General features: G+C 37.8%; 1 protein-coding gene across 1 annotated transcript in view; it reads left to right on the top strand.

Moving 5' to 3' along the window:
• The window catches only part of IMPG2 (interphotoreceptor matrix proteoglycan 2), a 59,260-nt gene that overhangs the window by 29,488 nt on the left and 13,522 nt on the right, over positions 1-16,250 (top strand). The window contains exons 6-11 of the mRNA XM_031556307.1: positions 2,298-2,344; positions 2,782-2,873; positions 5,629-5,790; positions 8,421-8,479; positions 12,222-12,466; positions 13,042-13,124. Of these exons, the coding sequence (XP_031412167.1) occupies positions 2,298-2,344; positions 2,782-2,873; positions 5,629-5,790; positions 8,421-8,479; positions 12,222-12,466; positions 13,042-13,124 (688 nt within the window). The remainder of the gene's footprint in view (positions 1-2,297; positions 2,345-2,781; positions 2,874-5,628; positions 5,791-8,420; positions 8,480-12,221; positions 12,467-13,041; positions 13,125-16,250) is intronic.

Below are 16,250 nucleotides of genomic sequence, written 5' to 3'. Positions count from 1 at the left end.
CTTGGTGAGGAGGAGGGTCAGAGAGCAGATGGGTGCCATCTGACCCTTAGACAGGCCTAACGCTGCACAAAGTTAGGTGCTCAGTTGGGTTGGTTCAGTAGCCACTTGGGTTTTTGTGAGATGTCCCAAGCTACAGCACACACCTGCAGAGAGCTGGCAGGTATGGTGTAGGTGAAATCTGTGGGTGGTTTGGCCAGAAAAGCCTTAAGGACCTTCTATGAAGTGCCGATGTGTGGGCAGTGAAAGGGAGTACTGCAGGTCTCAGGTTGAACTTTGAACCTGGTTAGTCAGCAAGCCACAGTTCTGTCTGACCTCTTCTGAATAAAAGGGGTTGATATGAGATTTAGCTGGTGTGTTTATATGAGTTTGAACACTTCAGCACAGCAGAATATTACAAGTCCTGTAGCAGAGTTGTTTCACTGCACATCACTGTGTTTTTTGGTTTGGAAGGAACCTTAAAAATCATCCTATTTGACCTCGAGGTGAAGGGCAAGGGCATCTTCCTCTAGTAAGATTTATCTTTCCGCTCTTGGGAATCATTCCAATATATACTGAGGTTGCCAAAGAACAGGAGAAAAGTTACCTTGTTCCAAGCTGGCTGAAAGCAGGTAGCAGTGTCCACGAGATGGAAGCAGACACAAATTCTTGTGTTCATTTCAAAGCTTGTGTAGAGCTTATAGGCTTTAGTTTAAGAAAATGAAGCTACAGTTTAAAATCTTGAATCTGTGTTTTCTGCTTTGCTCATCTGGAGGTTATTCTATTTTTTGTTCATATTTTCTGATTGTTACGTAGGTTTCATTCTGGCAGCTTAATATTTCCTGAACTTACTGTAGTGTAGCAGTTAGTCATTATGCACAAGATTAAGGCTATGCCTCCCAGGAGAGGATGGGTGAAAATGTTATGGGTCCAAATGGAAAATTCACCAGATTAATCTTACAATCTGTTTATTGGTAAGTGTTGAATGTTTGAGAGAAGCACGAGAAGAAGCAATGTTTGAGATTTTAGTTAATGGGAAATGTCACATTTTGTCACATGCCTGTGCCCAGGCATCTCAGTATGCAACTTTGGATATGTTTGGCTTGTACTGGAATGCTTTGTTTTCTGGGAGAGAAATATAGAGACTGGCTATAAATCCTGAAGAAGGCAAAATATCCATCAACTGTGATTTGAGTACAGACTGCAGGATCAATAATCTATTATGTGAATAAAAAATCAGACCTAGCAAGGCTAGAAAAGCATGGCTCAGGTAGTAAAATAAGCACTTGTGTATGTTACAGTGAAGATTCATTGCCTCAGTAAATACTCAGTAAATTACTCAGTAAATTACCTTATGGCACACAGATATGTCCACCAATAAAAATGAGTTCCTTTGGAAATGGGAGAAATATCTTAATACAATGAACTTCACTGATCTTTAGAGCTCTTATTTTAGTGTTCAATTGCTCTGCAGCGCTTAAGTTTCCAATCTTACACATTTGACTGTCTGTCTTAAAATATTTGACAAACTTAAAGAATCAGTTTCTCTTCATTCAGGAAACACTTGTTTCTATCAACATCTCTTTCACTTTTGGTAACTTGACAGTTGTTCAGGCTCCTGAATTTGTTCTAAGGAATTTGGATTTACTCTTAGAGCAGAGTCAAAGCTGTTGTTTTTTCCTCAGACAGACCATCTTCACAGTCTTCGTCTGATTTTTATTTGAAGTACTTTCCTTCTTCATATTTTGGCCTGGAATCGGTGGGTGTTTTTTGGTGGTTTTTTTTTTTGGTGTGTGGGTTTTTGTGTAAACGTAATAATTGAATTTGGAAGCTGGTACTTTTGAATGATGAGTATCTGCAGATGAGTAAAATTTATGATAAAATGGCCCCATCTTCTTGCAGTAATCTCAGTATAGCTAGGATGCTTTGGTGCACTGCAGACCATTTTTAAAATTGAAGTTTTTATAGGACATTACAGAATTCTTTGTGCGGTCTTCACTTTTACTTCACAATAGAAACCACTAGAGGGCCAAATGCATTTTTTTGTGGTGGATTTCAGTTGAAACGAAAGAAGTTTTGTAACCCTGGAGATGCAAATGATGTATTGTGTATTGCAAGTGACCTGATATCTAAGTTGCAGAAGATAAAAATTAAGCTTTGCAATATTCCAGCTATGAAGTTACTAGCAAAACACCACCATGAGAAGTTTCTTCTGCAAACATGCTTTTTGGTGCTGAAACAGAATTACAGAGAGAACAAAAACTGGTCAATCTGTCTCACTATGCCCAACTTCAATTTCTGGTTTTGTTTTTATTTAACAGTGGAACTCCAACTCCAGCTTCAGATGCTGATGTTACCACACTGAGAGGTCAGTTTTCATCTAAATCTTGTCACAGCTGTTTCTGAATTACTTGAAAATGGAGCAATGTCTTGTGGATTTGTGAAAAAGTTGTGAATTTTTTTCACATCCAAATGATGCTGGTTCTGTTCTGGTGTTCAGGGTGTGTGTTGACATTATTTTGTTACTAAATGAATTGTGAAAAATCCTACTTGAGAAATCAGTCCTGGGCAGTTTTTACTGCTCTTACCTTGCGTTCTTAAAAATACCTTGCTGCTTAGGCAGCACATTAGCATTTAATTCTGATTAGCATATTTGATACTTTTCCTGAGGCTCTTCAGGTGTTTCCTGTGTTGTTTTTCTCACGATGATGGAAATAGGAAGTGTTACTACTTATGATTGTTGAGCTCGTGGGTGTATCTACACGTACATGAGCAAAAATAACAATACTCCTCTTTCAAATTCAGACGCAGCTGCCAATGTTCCTCCTCCTCATGAGGTCTCAATTGAGAGTCCTCCAGGTGGTACCAGCCATGAGATCGAAGATGCAGACACTACTGTGAGTATTCTTCTTTTTTCTTTTTTTTTTTTCATTTGGTTTAGCATTCTCTTGCCTTTGCTAAAGACCATGGTGACCATTTCCATTTTCTAGTACATGAAGATGTTTTAAGCATAAGGTGTTAACACAAATAAAGAATTCATAAAAGCAGGGAATGAACCTTAGAAACTTTTACATAACTTCCTGTGTAGGTATTATTCCATTTGCAGTGGTTTTGCAGTGTGCCTTCTCCATCTGTGTGAGACAATAGATGAGTTATCAAGTGATGATTTTGTTGGTGACTAAACAGGACTAGTTAGTGAATGCTTATGGACATTGAATGCTTATGGACTTTGAATGCTCTGGGAAGGATGTGTTGTTATTCCTGTGGAAACATGATACACATTAAATTGCTGTCCTAGTGTGTGAAATGTCCAAGTAGTACAGTTACCTAGGACAGCAGAGATAGCCTGGGTAGCCTTGAAGATTCCTTCTAATTCTCCATTCCTTTTCCTCTACTGTCATAAATGAATTTTTATTTATTGTTTTAAAGTCACGCTCACCTTGATATCTAAAACACGACTCCCAACAAAGGAAAGCCTACAGCAAGTACATTAAATGTCTCTATTAAAGTGAGCTGGCTTTCAGAAGTGCTGACCGCCAGACAGGTCCTGGGGAAGTGTTTGCTTCCAGAAAACAGATCTTCTGGATTAAAATTTAAGCCCAAACTCTAGATTCCAACTGCAGTGTGCTTGAGCCTACCTGACCACCAAAGAAAATTTTGCAAACCAGCCATACGAATCATCTGGCACTTGTTTGCATATAAATGTGAAACTCTCACTGGATTTACTGAGCAGCATACCAAGTTACAGGTGCTGCATATAATTGGAAGCTGATTTATGGTACTGGGCTTTAACTGTGCACCGTTCGGTAACCTAGTATGGCTGAGAAACAAGGCTGGGCCAAATTCCAGACTTTCTCTAGAGCTTTCACGTGTGTCTGCTGAGCTCTGATATCATGATTCCAGAAATAAACACTGAGTATGAAATAGACAGAAAGCTTCTGACTCTGGTCCAGGGGCTGATTTTATATTTATATACCATGAACACTTGTGGTTTAGTCCCATGTACACCATTATTTTTTTCTGAAACAGAACTACCTGAGCCGAGAGTAAGACCACTCAGTAAATCAGAAAGAAATCAGAATTGGATTGCTGCTGCTACAGTGTTTGCACTCTCTACAGTTACTTCTCACCTCATCATTGCTCTGAGCGGCCAAAATGCATTGCAAATTACAAGACCAAGAGTGAGCAAAGCTCGTCTTCATGAGTGTGCTTTTGTTTTTGGGGGACTGATACATGATTCAGACTACATGGAGTTGCAAACAGTCATGTAGCAGCAGGACATGTGCAAGCTAAGTGTGTGTTTGTGAGATAATAGCTGGCTTTAAGCAGTGTACCAATCATTCTGGTTCTTAACAAAGTTATTTAGTCAAAAAGGCGCGAAGGGGTGGGTGGGGGAAGAGAATTTAAGTAAAAAATCTAAGAGGGCCCTAAACAATATACAAGTGCTCACTGGTGGGAGCCAAGTTTCTGGAACTGTTCCATTTCCTGCACCATACATAGCACAGGCTGCAGTTTTGCTGAAAATGTCAGCTTTGCTGGCTCATTTCTTACTTTTTAATAGGGAAAAGGCAACTGCTGCATGTAAATAGCAAAATACATTTTAGCCGATTTAAGCCAGCCTCTTCCTCCCTCCTCCAAATTCCAGACTTTTGTTCTAGAATAGAACCATGAAACAAGATCTGTTTTCCTTGACATTCAGTATACCACAGGAAATAGTATGCTGCTTGAAAAATAGTGGGGAATGAAATAGCAAGGGCTCTTCCTGTGTTGCTCACCGATTCAAGTTAGATGAAAATTTGATTGGAATTCACTGCTGCTCACAGCAGCTATGTTAGTTCCTGAAGCCAAATTATTGCACAGGGTATCTGTACACGCTGTGCATGTAAAATGTAGAACTTGGCAAAGGTAAATTGTCTTCTAAGTGAGAAAGTAAACAGGAGCCTTGTGATAAATGGGTAAATCAGCCCATTGCTGGTTAGGCTCAGGTGACCCCTTGGTACATCCACAGTTGCACTTCAGATTGGCTCTGCTGGGTTTCTGTTTGTGACTCAGGTCAATGACACAACCTTGCACTAGAGCAAAGATGTGCAAATGGAGAATAGAAGTAATGGCAATACACAATATTAAAAACATTCTGGCTCATAAGTTTGTCCTATTACCTTTCACTTCGTCCCTGAGACTTGTACTCCTTTGTAGAGTACGATAAAATGTGTGCTGATGGTTCAAGTCAGCATGCTGTTCTTTGGCCTGCAGCTTCTGCATCATTAAGTACATTCATTATGCCATCTGTTTGGCCCGCCAGTATTGCCCTGATATGTTCCTGTCCTTACAGCATTTATGAAGAGGGCTTATTTTTTTACTACATCATGGGCCAGAGGATCCTCCAGGTCTGGAGAATTTTCTGGCCCTCATAAAAAAAAAGATGTTTGAACCCAGGCTGAGCAATCCAGTGTGCTGACAGCTGGCAGGACCACATGTACGTGCTGCCATATCTGGGGATATGTTCCATGTGGAGTGAATCCAGGATAAGTAGGAATCTGGTCTGCAGTGGGCAAAGGGGATTTATTTCTTGGGAAAAAAGCCACAGTCAAGTGGGAAAATAAAAAACACTAAATCACCTTTTGCTTTCTCCCTTCTCTCTTTTCCTTCCAGATCAATAATGAGATAAAGAAGGAGGATGAGACTCCAGTGAGACCTGTAACTGAGCAGATGATTGAGTTCAGCATTGTGATTGCTGGAGAGAAGTACAGCGAGGAGTTGAGCGACCCAGACACTGCAAAGTATCAGCTACTCTCTGAACAATTTGTTTCTCAGGTGATTTACCTTCCCCAAGTTCTTTTTCTTCTTGCTGACTCTGCAGAGCATCTATATTAGGACTGTTCTGCAGAACCAGCTTAGGGTTTTTGTTGCCTGAAGCAGGCTGGAAAATACTATGAGAATGCCCTGCTTTGTCTGACACGCTGCCTTTTTGAGATTGTAGGTCAGACATCACAGGTAGCACATCAGTTGCATAACAATGACTTCAGTTTTCTACCTGTGTTTCTTATGAAAGTCCTGTTTCTTTTAAAGTCCTGTTTCTAAATTTGTCCTTGCCATCCTCAGAATTTATAAGCACGTCTTCCTATCAGTGTTACAATAGTAGAGCTTTTGAAGTCACACAGAAGTGACAAGATTCTTTTTTGCCTCTTGATGCACCTTCATTAGTTCTTTAAGTTCTGAAAATTGAAGACTCTGACTTTTGAAGGTATATTTAGAATCATAGAATTTAACATCTCTCTAGTGACCAGTCTCTGTAGAGAATTTATTTCAGATCTTGTTCAGGTTTGAATTCTTCCATCACATAGTTGATTTGAAACTAGGTAGTAAAAATACAGTTTGAGAGCGTTGGCAAACCAGACTGCCCATGCTCTCCAAATGACAGGACGTGAATTGTCTGCTGCTTGGAGTCATCAGCCTGTGCTGGGGCAGTGCTGGAAAGCAGCTCTAGTAATTCTGATACAGCACTGCAGCAGTATGAAGTGCAGGTGGAAGACAGACTGGTCCATCAGCATCTGCTCATGTGGGCATTCTCTGGGTGCCCTATGAAAGCTGAACCCTTAAGTGGGATTTAGAAATTCTTAATGATTACAGTGTCCAGATTTTTGATTGCAGAAGTGAGGTGGTAAGTGACGAACTAACGAACAACAGAATTTATGTTATTTCCACCTAGGAGCAGCAATGAAATGCTGTTTGAAATCTAGGCTGCTGAAAAATCTCTTGTTCTTCATTAGTGTCCATAATCAGCAGTGCATACGGACACATATTTAAACCTTCCAACTTCAGAAATCTTCTTAAGCACATGCTTAAATCCCACCGGAGTCACTGGAAATGAACGGTAGTTTAGACTTTTAGGCACAAACTTCAAAGAAAAATACTTATGTGCTTATATATATGGATGTGTATATATACACATATAAAAATGCAAATAACCATATATACATGTACATATATGAATGATTTATTAAACATTAACTTCAAGTTTATTTAATTTTGATTAAATTGAATGCTTTAATTTGTATACTACATATAAAGTTACTGGCTCACCGACATGCAAAAAGGTACTTAAAATACAATATGCTACTCTCTCCTGAGTTACTTCTCCCTACTGTTTTCATTATTTTATTTATTTACTTTACTTTTTATTTATAATGATGGCAATCTTACCAACATTTTCTTGGGGCAGAGAGTTTGTCTTTCCTTTCTCCTGGGTGAAGCATCCAGGGTACTAAATGGTGGGATCATCTTTATTCTAGCTTTGTTTCCTTCTTAGTTTCATTTACTGGGGGTTCTCTGCTGAATTCCTTTTACTGGGGCTAACCCTAGGCCAGATCCTGGGCCAGATGGGAAAGAGATGTACTCTTCAACTGCAGCCAGAAAGCATCACCACAACTGTCACAAGTTGCTAGCCTAGGCTAGACATCTTAATTTTCCTAGTTGTGTGGCCAAGTAGCAATGCCACGGAGTGTGTGTGTGGAAGAAATGTCAGATGGGACAGAGTCCACCTGGCACATGGATGTTCCATTCCTTTGATCCCTCGCCTGGTTTTCTCTGTGCTTGGATGAAGAAGCTATTTAAAAAACAAAAAGAAAAGCAAGTCGGCAGCACTTGGATTGTTTAAATCTCACCAGAGACTGTTTAAAAATAGGGAGACTAGGGAGGGGAAGAAGAATTTGAGGAGTAGAAAATAATTCTTAATTGGCAAGGATCTTTCGGGAGGAAAAATACCAAAGCCAGCAAGAACCGGTAGTATTCTGTTTCTTGTTTTTGTCAACACAATTAACTATTGAATTGGGCCTGGACATGCTACCATTCTTCTGCTTTTGTTCTTCCTTTTTGAGTAGCACTAGTCACTCCTGAGCCCTCTGTATGTCTAGAGCAGCAGAGATGAGCCATGTTTTGCACTATGTTTTGCACTTGGGCATCTTTGGAATCTGAGATCCCTGTACCTACAGCAGCTGTCACTGCTTCCCTCGTTCTGGTTGCAAGGTCTGAAGCACTTTTCCTGAATTTATTTAAATCTGAAGAGATTTAGGAGATAATGGAATTTTTGGGAGAAAAAAGGGTTTGTGGTGCATAAATAAGAGTGTGAATGTCATCTTTGCAGATGTTGTGCAGATCTCTGCAGGGTCTTTTTGAATTTTCTCCTCTTTTATTGTTTGTATACAATTCTTGGGGGATGCTAGATGGCGTGCTTCATACTTTTGCTTTCCCTTTTGTAATAATAAAACAGCAACACCAAAACTCTCCTGTAAAGAGCATATTTAACAATTTTTTTTCCCTATTAGAAATGGAATCTCAGATGCATTTTTAGAATTTTAGAAAATGTTGAAAATACTTTCTGATTTTTCTCTACAAGGAGTAGATGGAGGAAACTTCTGTGAATATTTTTTTTCCCTTCAAAATAGATCCAAAATGTATTTGAAGGACTACCTGGATACAAAAACATCCATGTCCTGGAATTCAGGTAAGAAGATACCGATGTGAATGTTCTGGTTGAGACTCATCATGTCTGATAGTACAATGCCCTAGCACCACACTTGGAAGAACATCAGTGAGAGGGAATTTCTAGGATGTGTTAATCAAAGGAAGAGTTCTTCCATAATGGTGTATGTGTACAGAGGTCAAAATAGACATACAGAATTGTATATAAATGCCTTTGTCTTTTTTCTGCTCCTCACCCACTAGAGAACCTCACTTGATATGTTTGCCTTCATCTTAAGGCAAGATATTAGGGAATCATACCTAAAATTAAAAGAGATGTTTTCTTATTTCAAACCAATATCTGATACTGTTGACATGTCCTAGTATTAAACAAGGAAGAACATGGAAATCCTTTTAGAAAATACACTGTTTACACTTTTCTTTTCAACTTATTGATGTTAATTTGGGATGACTACAAAGGTTGGTGTTAAAGTATGTAAAGGCTTTCTCCTGTGATCAAAGCAAAGGCAGGTGAATGCTTTAACTCTCTTCAGTCTCATAAATACTCTTTAAAGGACTAGTTTTCTCAAATTGATTTATGATTCACTTACACTTTAGGTTACTTTGGGGGAAAAAATGGGGATCCTGTGTATTATATATCAAACATCTGATTTATGATTTTTTGTGTATATGGATCACAAATTATGACTGGACTTGAATTGACTGGATATGACATTCAGAATCCAGTGAGGCTTTTTGTGAATCAATCTAATTTGTGTTTTCTATGTGAAACTCTGTAAGTTGTATTCCTTAAAGTATTTCAGCCAAAAAAATTCTAACCAGAATACTTCCAGATAACAAAACAGCTATAGTGAGGAAGTTTCTATGGTTGGAACCATATGGTTGGACAGTGTTCCAATAATACTGTCAAAAAAGGATGGTATAGCAATCAAATTATGAAATGCTTGAAGCAACAAGGCAGGAATGTTCCCTGTGGATTGATGAACTCCACTTTGTTGTGGCTGTGAGACAATAATTACCTGACTTGATGAGATTGATTCATAGATATGTAGTAATTATCCCTGCATCTGCAAGGAAAACAGAATGACAGAATGTCTTCAGCCCTCACTGGAGCCCAAAGGCAGGTTTGTCTTTTCAGTTGCTCCTTTCACTTCTGGCTACACTCACAACAAGCTGAGGCAATGACATGGGAAAACCCTGCTGAAGCTCTGCCTGGGAGGTTAAACCTTCCATCTCAGTGTTTGCAGTCTAATACATCTGCAAACTCTCTCTTCATTTCAGAAGAAAAATAAAAGGTTGGTATTTCTGGCAGGGTATCAAAGCTAGTTTCTATGCTCTGCTGTGCATGACAAGCAATGTGTTTGTGAACTACCTTTACGTAGAACTAGGGAGCCTTGTTTCTTGTGTTATTGGCAGGAATTTAACTGTATTATTTGCACTACAGAGCAATGATTCTGCTCTATTGTGATCAATAGGAAGCATCTCAATTCAGGAAAAGCAGAGGAGTTTATCGTGCAACTTTAAATCATTTTGCTGTATGGATTTTCAAATTTGTGTGCCCTGTAGAATACAAAAGCAAATTTGGTAAAGTTAGACTTTAAGGAAATAATAATATGGATTTAACAGGTTCTGCTATTGTGTTTTATTTCTCTATTCAGCTCTCCTGAAGAGGACAGGTAAAGACAACATTTTTATACATATTTTTATTATACAGATGAGAAAGCACATGTTAGCTGGAGGATAGTGTCTTGGCAATTTGTGGTTTTGGCTCCACCAAAATCACAAATCCAGCAAAAGTACTGTGTGAAGGACTTCTACCAGAAACTACAAGTAACCAATCTGGTTTGATTACAAAAAAACATAATTTGCTTATTTAAAGGCTGCTTATCAGAAACTGCTTGAGGAGAACCTTTTTAAACAAGGTCAGCTACTGGGCTGAGTACAAAAGGGACCTCTTGGGAAGAAAATAATATTACTTAATGACTATTCAAGATCTTTCTAATTAGCAGTAATTAGTTAGATACAAGATGATTATTATAAGATAAATTAAAATTGGTAAGAAAACCATAGTTATCCAACAAAGGCAGTTAGCTTAGCATCTTCAAGGCCATAGTTGTTGCACATCTTAGCAGTAATCTTGCATGCTTTTCTTAGCAGAATATGAGAACAGCATGGACTTTTTTTTGGTAAACATATGCAAGTTGAGTATCCTAAATTTTCCTCTGATATTATTTGAGGAATTTTACAGACAGAGAAACAAACCACAACCTTTAAATTACTGGTAGTATTACTTACTTTTGTATATTTCTCAGCAAAGCCATAACCAGTTTCCACAAGCTGTACTACAGAGAATGAACATTTTATTTTTAGAAGAAAGGTACTGAACAAATCTGTTAATAATCAATAATGAGTGGCACCTATCCTCTGCTACTCTACATTTCTGCAGAACAAGATGCATGCAACAATTCAGAAAGATTGTGTTCCAAATACCAGACATTATGGCATTTCTAGACAAATGATGGTGTTGTTATTACTTAGCAATTATTAACTGCAGCAGGTAATTAATACAATAGCAGAGTTGTATTAAATCTAAATGTTATTTTTTTACTAAAACACTGTATTCCATCTTTGCTTTGCCTTTTCACTACTGCAGTCCTTTTTCATTTCCTCTACTGACAGTCAGTACACAGGGTGAGTCTACAGTGGGCTCATTTCAGTAACAGCTCCAGCAGCAAAACTTCATCAGGCTCCTGGTTTTAGTCAGCGTTTGCTGATTATGTCTTTGTTGTGTCTGGCACTGGGGCTTTAGAGACATCCCTGAACAGAGCTGTTACTTTAGAAATACAGTCCAGCTCTGTGGAATGAGGGAAACCTGTCTTTGGAGCACGTTTTCCTAGCACTTCATAGATTACTTCACTTTCTTGCTGCAGTCTCTGTACGGCCAAAGTATGCTCTATTTTCTAAGGCTCTCTTGTGCTTATTCTCAGTGTATGGTAAATCTGAACTCTACCTAACTCTATCATGTGGAAGAGGACATCCAGGTGTATTTAGGAGAGCACCAACAAAAAAATAGAAGAGAGTCAATAATAAAACGCTAAGATGTTCACAGATATGAATCTTTCATAAATGGTTTCAATCAGAAGGGACTTTAAAGACTATCCATTTCCAATCTCTTGGGTAGTGTTGCCACACATTAGATCAGGCTGTCCAAGGTCCCATCTTTGTTAAAGAACAAATAATAAATGAGTCTAGAAAAACTTTTCCAGTTACAAAGTACCATTATATACCACCTAAGAGTGGCTAAAGGCATTATTTAATGCAGATTGACACTGCTCAGTGACAGTGATCAGGGCTCTTTTCTTACTTCAGAGCCATTCTCGTCGTTGGCATGACCTTAGAAACATTTTTCACACCATTGCTGTGCTGCTGGGTCTACTGATATGCTGGCAGAGAGCCAATATTTTGGTCTCTTGATGGTCCCTCTACCATTCAGAAGTAGAAACACAGGGCTGGGACCAGACCAGATGTCACGCTCTGGTAACCTTTTCCTTCAGAAAATTTATCAGTGGTAGAAAACATAGTCAGGCAGATACAAGTGTGAAACCAATTAAGTTGTTTTTAACTAGAATGCTTAAAAGCAGTATAATTTAACTTTTTTTTCAAAGGCTACTGACACAGGTTCTTTGAAAAAAAAGTATTGCATTTGCTATACTTGAAAAACCTTGCAGTTCTCATCAGTGTTCTTTCTTTTTGTAAAACCAAAGTGGGGTGGAAGTTCACTATGCTGTTACATTTGATGGAGAAGCCATCAGCAATGCCACTTGGGACCTGATTAACCTTCATTCCAACAAGGTGGAGGACAACTCCTTTATGGGAATAGAAGATAATCCAACAGTTGTTTACACCATCAGCGATTTCCAAGATTATATTGCCGAAATTCTCCAGAAAAATGCCTTGCTTGAAAACACTTCCTTGACATTAGACCCTAACTCTCTCCAGCTTATTAATGGTGAGTACTGTTTATGAGTTTCATCAGCCCTCTGAATAATTAAAAAGGAGCCACAAACACAAAGGTGTCACAGTTTGTTTTGCTAATCGGGTCAAGTCATTAGGAGTGATATCCCATGCTCAGTCCATTAGATTTGCCTTTTCAAATTTTTCTTTAACATCATTTGTAGAATGCAATTCCAATAATTCTTCAACAATCAACAGGAACAGAAAGGAGACATAGTTCATGTGATGCATATTGCCTTCAGCATGAAGATGACCTTCAGCATAGTCGTTTTGTATTTGCCTTGAGGAGCACAAAGGAAATACCTGGCTTATCACTGAATATACGAAGATCCTGCCATAGCTGGTGGAGGATCAAGAGTGTTCTATCCCTCTCTTCTCTTCTTTTTTTCTGTACTTCTTGTGAGTGATCTGGGAATATTTCCAGAAACAAAATCTCTATGGCCAACTTTCTGGAAAGGTCTCACAAGTCTGTGATGAAAAATGGTTTTTCAGTCTAACCCAATTGTTCTAAAACAGTTTCTTTACACTGCTACTGCAGTTTTTATAGTCTACGTATTTATATTTTCCTAGTGAAAGAAATATTACACCCTACCCAAGAAGATCCATCCTGGATTACTGAGCATCCAACTGTATTGGAGCATGTGGAGTTTGATGTGAGTATGGTTCTGAGCAGTGTCCTTTTTAGTTTGTCATCTGTCCTTTTCACACATTCACACAGCTTAATTAAGCAAGATGGAATTAAAACCAGCACTCAGAAACTTCTCTATCTTATTGTTTATGTACAGAGGAGCAAAAACTCTGGTGAAATCTCTTATCTGATAATTTTCTGTCTGTTGAACAAGAGTTTTCCGTGATCATCTTATATTACATAGCTGTCTAGCCATGACTTGCTCTTCAGGCTTCTTTTCTTCCTTTGTCTGTTTTTGCCATAATGTTTAAGCTGTAAATATGTTAAAAAAAAAAGAAAAAGAAAAAGAAAAAGAAAAAAAGATTACAACCACAGCACTACCTTTCTTTGGAAGTTAGAAATAGTTGTAAGGACTAAAGCAGGCTGCTAGAAGAGGTAAAAGGGTAAGTTTTATATGCTACTTCTGTTATTGTTTTATTTTACCTGCAAGTTCTTTGTTCGGGTTTTAAAAGATATACGCATCCTTGATGCCAGTAAAGTGTCTTAGTTTCAGCTGGAACGGAATTGTTTTCTTCAGAAAGTCTAGTATAATGCTATGTTTTGTTCTAGTAGAAGAATAATGTTGATAACACACCAATGCTTACAGTTGCTGCTAAGCAGTGTTGTACAGAGCCAAGGTTGCTCTCAGTGAAGAGCCAAAGGAGCTGGGAGGGAACAGGGTTAGCTGACTTAAACTGGCAAAAGGGATATTCTATACCATTTGACATCATACAGAAGGAGTTTTGAAGGGCATGGGAGTTCTTCTGGCTTTCTTCTGCTGCTTAGGGGCTAGCTGGGCATTGGGCAGGGGGTGGTGAGCAATTGCTTGTGCATCACTTGTCATATACATCTATATATGTAAATAGTTATAACTATTTTCCTTTTTTCTATCTTAGCAAATAGTTTTATCTCAACCCACAGGTTCTACTCCATTATTTTTTTTATTCTCTTCTCCATCCCACTGGGAAGGGGGGCAGACAATTGAGTGGTGCTGAGCCACCAGCCAACCACAACATAAAGGACACAGAAAATTAGTAGGCACTGGTTTCTGGTTCTTTTTTTGAAAATGTATTGTTATCTCTTCTGAATATCTCTGGAACAATTCAGGACATAGATGAATGTCCCCTGTTGGACAGGAGAGTTAGTACCCCTGAACATGTCTGTACAACACAGTGGGGCTTCAAGCAGAGATACCAAGTGAGGTGCCAAAGATGAAGAGATCGAGTTAATTAATTCTGCTGACAGCTGAATGCTGGGGCATTGTCTGGGCCTAAGGATTTACCCAGTAGGTTTCTACTCTGTTGTGTAACACACACATGCCTTCCAAAATTAAATGAGCACAATTCATGCCACAAAAGCCAGATCCACCTATATTTAATTTTCATTAAGGTTTTCACTAAGCTCTCTATGAGATGCTGTTATGAACACAAGCATGCCTTATTTCAGACCAACTTTGGAAACATTCATAGAAGCAAAATTCTTAGTGACTTCACAGAAGCCAATGGTGTCTGTTCTATTGGTCACAGGTAGAATATCCTTAACTTTGTTACCAGTTTCCCCTGATTTTTTATAACTATTAGTATTGAAAATGCAAATTTGTATGAGTTTGCTGTATGTAGCTTAAACATGCTGCAGATTTAACTTTTAGGAAAGGGCTGTCTATTTACTACAACTATCTAACTGTATTAAAACATTATATATCTTTAATTTAACAAGACAATTCTGCCATTTTTATACTGACATATACATGCAAGAAGATTTTGTAGAAGTAGCTTTGTGATGATACTTAGTTTTAAACAAATTTTAGGGAATAATACATATAAGAAATATTACTGGATGTGCACAGATAATCTGGGAAGTAATTTCACATAAATTTAAGAAACTCATAAACTGCTTAAACAATAAACAAGGCTGAAATGATTAGTCAAATATTTGCACAGATATCAAACCGTTGAGGTTCAAGTAGATAATGTTACATAGAACTGTTACCTATGAAAAAGAGTTTAGCTATTATTTTTTGTGGCTGATTTGGGAATGAGTTAAATTTGTATAATTGTACTGGGTCATGACATAATGTGGGACTATCATTACTTCATCTTATTGCTAGCAGATGGCACCAACTAATCATTAATTCCTTTATTTGACTTTTACAAATCTCTTAAAAAATGAAGAAAAAAACAAGTCTAGCTTTTGAAACCTGTATTTTCTTGTTATTTCAGTTCAGTTCCAACAGGTAGAATGCATTGGCTTATTGAGCACAATGCCTTTCTGGCAGCAGAAAACGGAAAATCAGGGAGGGTGTTCTGTGTTTGCAGTCATCTGTCATATTTGTAAGCCTTTCAAGACATTAGCAAAAAAAAAGAACTTGCCAATATGATATTAAACTTGTTAATATAATATATAGCACTGTAACAAGAATCTTTGAATAATGTTTGTAGTCATAGGAACATCTATCCACATTAAAATAAATGATGAAGTGCAATTTCTGGCAACAAAATGCTCACATAAAAATGTATTGAGCAGCGATTGCTGGTAGTCCTTTTTCATTCTTTATGGAATTTATATGTGTAATTTGTTTCTAATCTTACACAGTAACTTTTTTTTTCACGAGTTTATTTATAATAGTCAATTTTGCTAAATAAGATAATTGCTGGAGCACGTCTCTTTGGTCTATATACTTTTCAGCTGATAGTTACCATATACTTTCAAAAATATGAGAAGGTTGGGTGGCATAACAAGTGCTATAAAAACCATGGTCAATTCTGGTAGACAAATAATTAGATAAAAATACCTTCACTACTTTATTTCTAAAGTTCAAATATAGTTTGAATGAAGGTGAAAATTTAATTCACCTGCATCTCAACCAGGATTATAATTCCAAGACTGAGAAGTATTTAGACTTCATTCGTACCAGAAGGAGATTAGAAGGGAATAGTGAGAGACGGAAATGTTTAGATAGATAGTTTTTTTTTTTCTTTCTTTTTTTTTAACTGTCATATTTATTACCAAACCCTTGTTTGCTGTCCACTCAACTTTACTAATCACTATCAGGAATTAGTTGTAAGTAAGCTCTACTTTCTTCATTTGGCAGTTTTTCATACCTCAAGACACT

The sequence above is a fragment of the Meleagris gallopavo genome, chromosome 1, assembly GCF_000146605.3.
Source record: "Meleagris gallopavo isolate NT-WF06-2002-E0010 breed Aviagen turkey brand Nicholas breeding stock chromosome 1, Turkey_5.1, whole genome shotgun sequence".
Lineage (NCBI taxonomy): Eukaryota > Metazoa > Chordata > Aves > Galliformes > Phasianidae > Meleagris > Meleagris gallopavo.
This window is presented reverse-complemented; position numbering and strand designations above follow the sequence as displayed.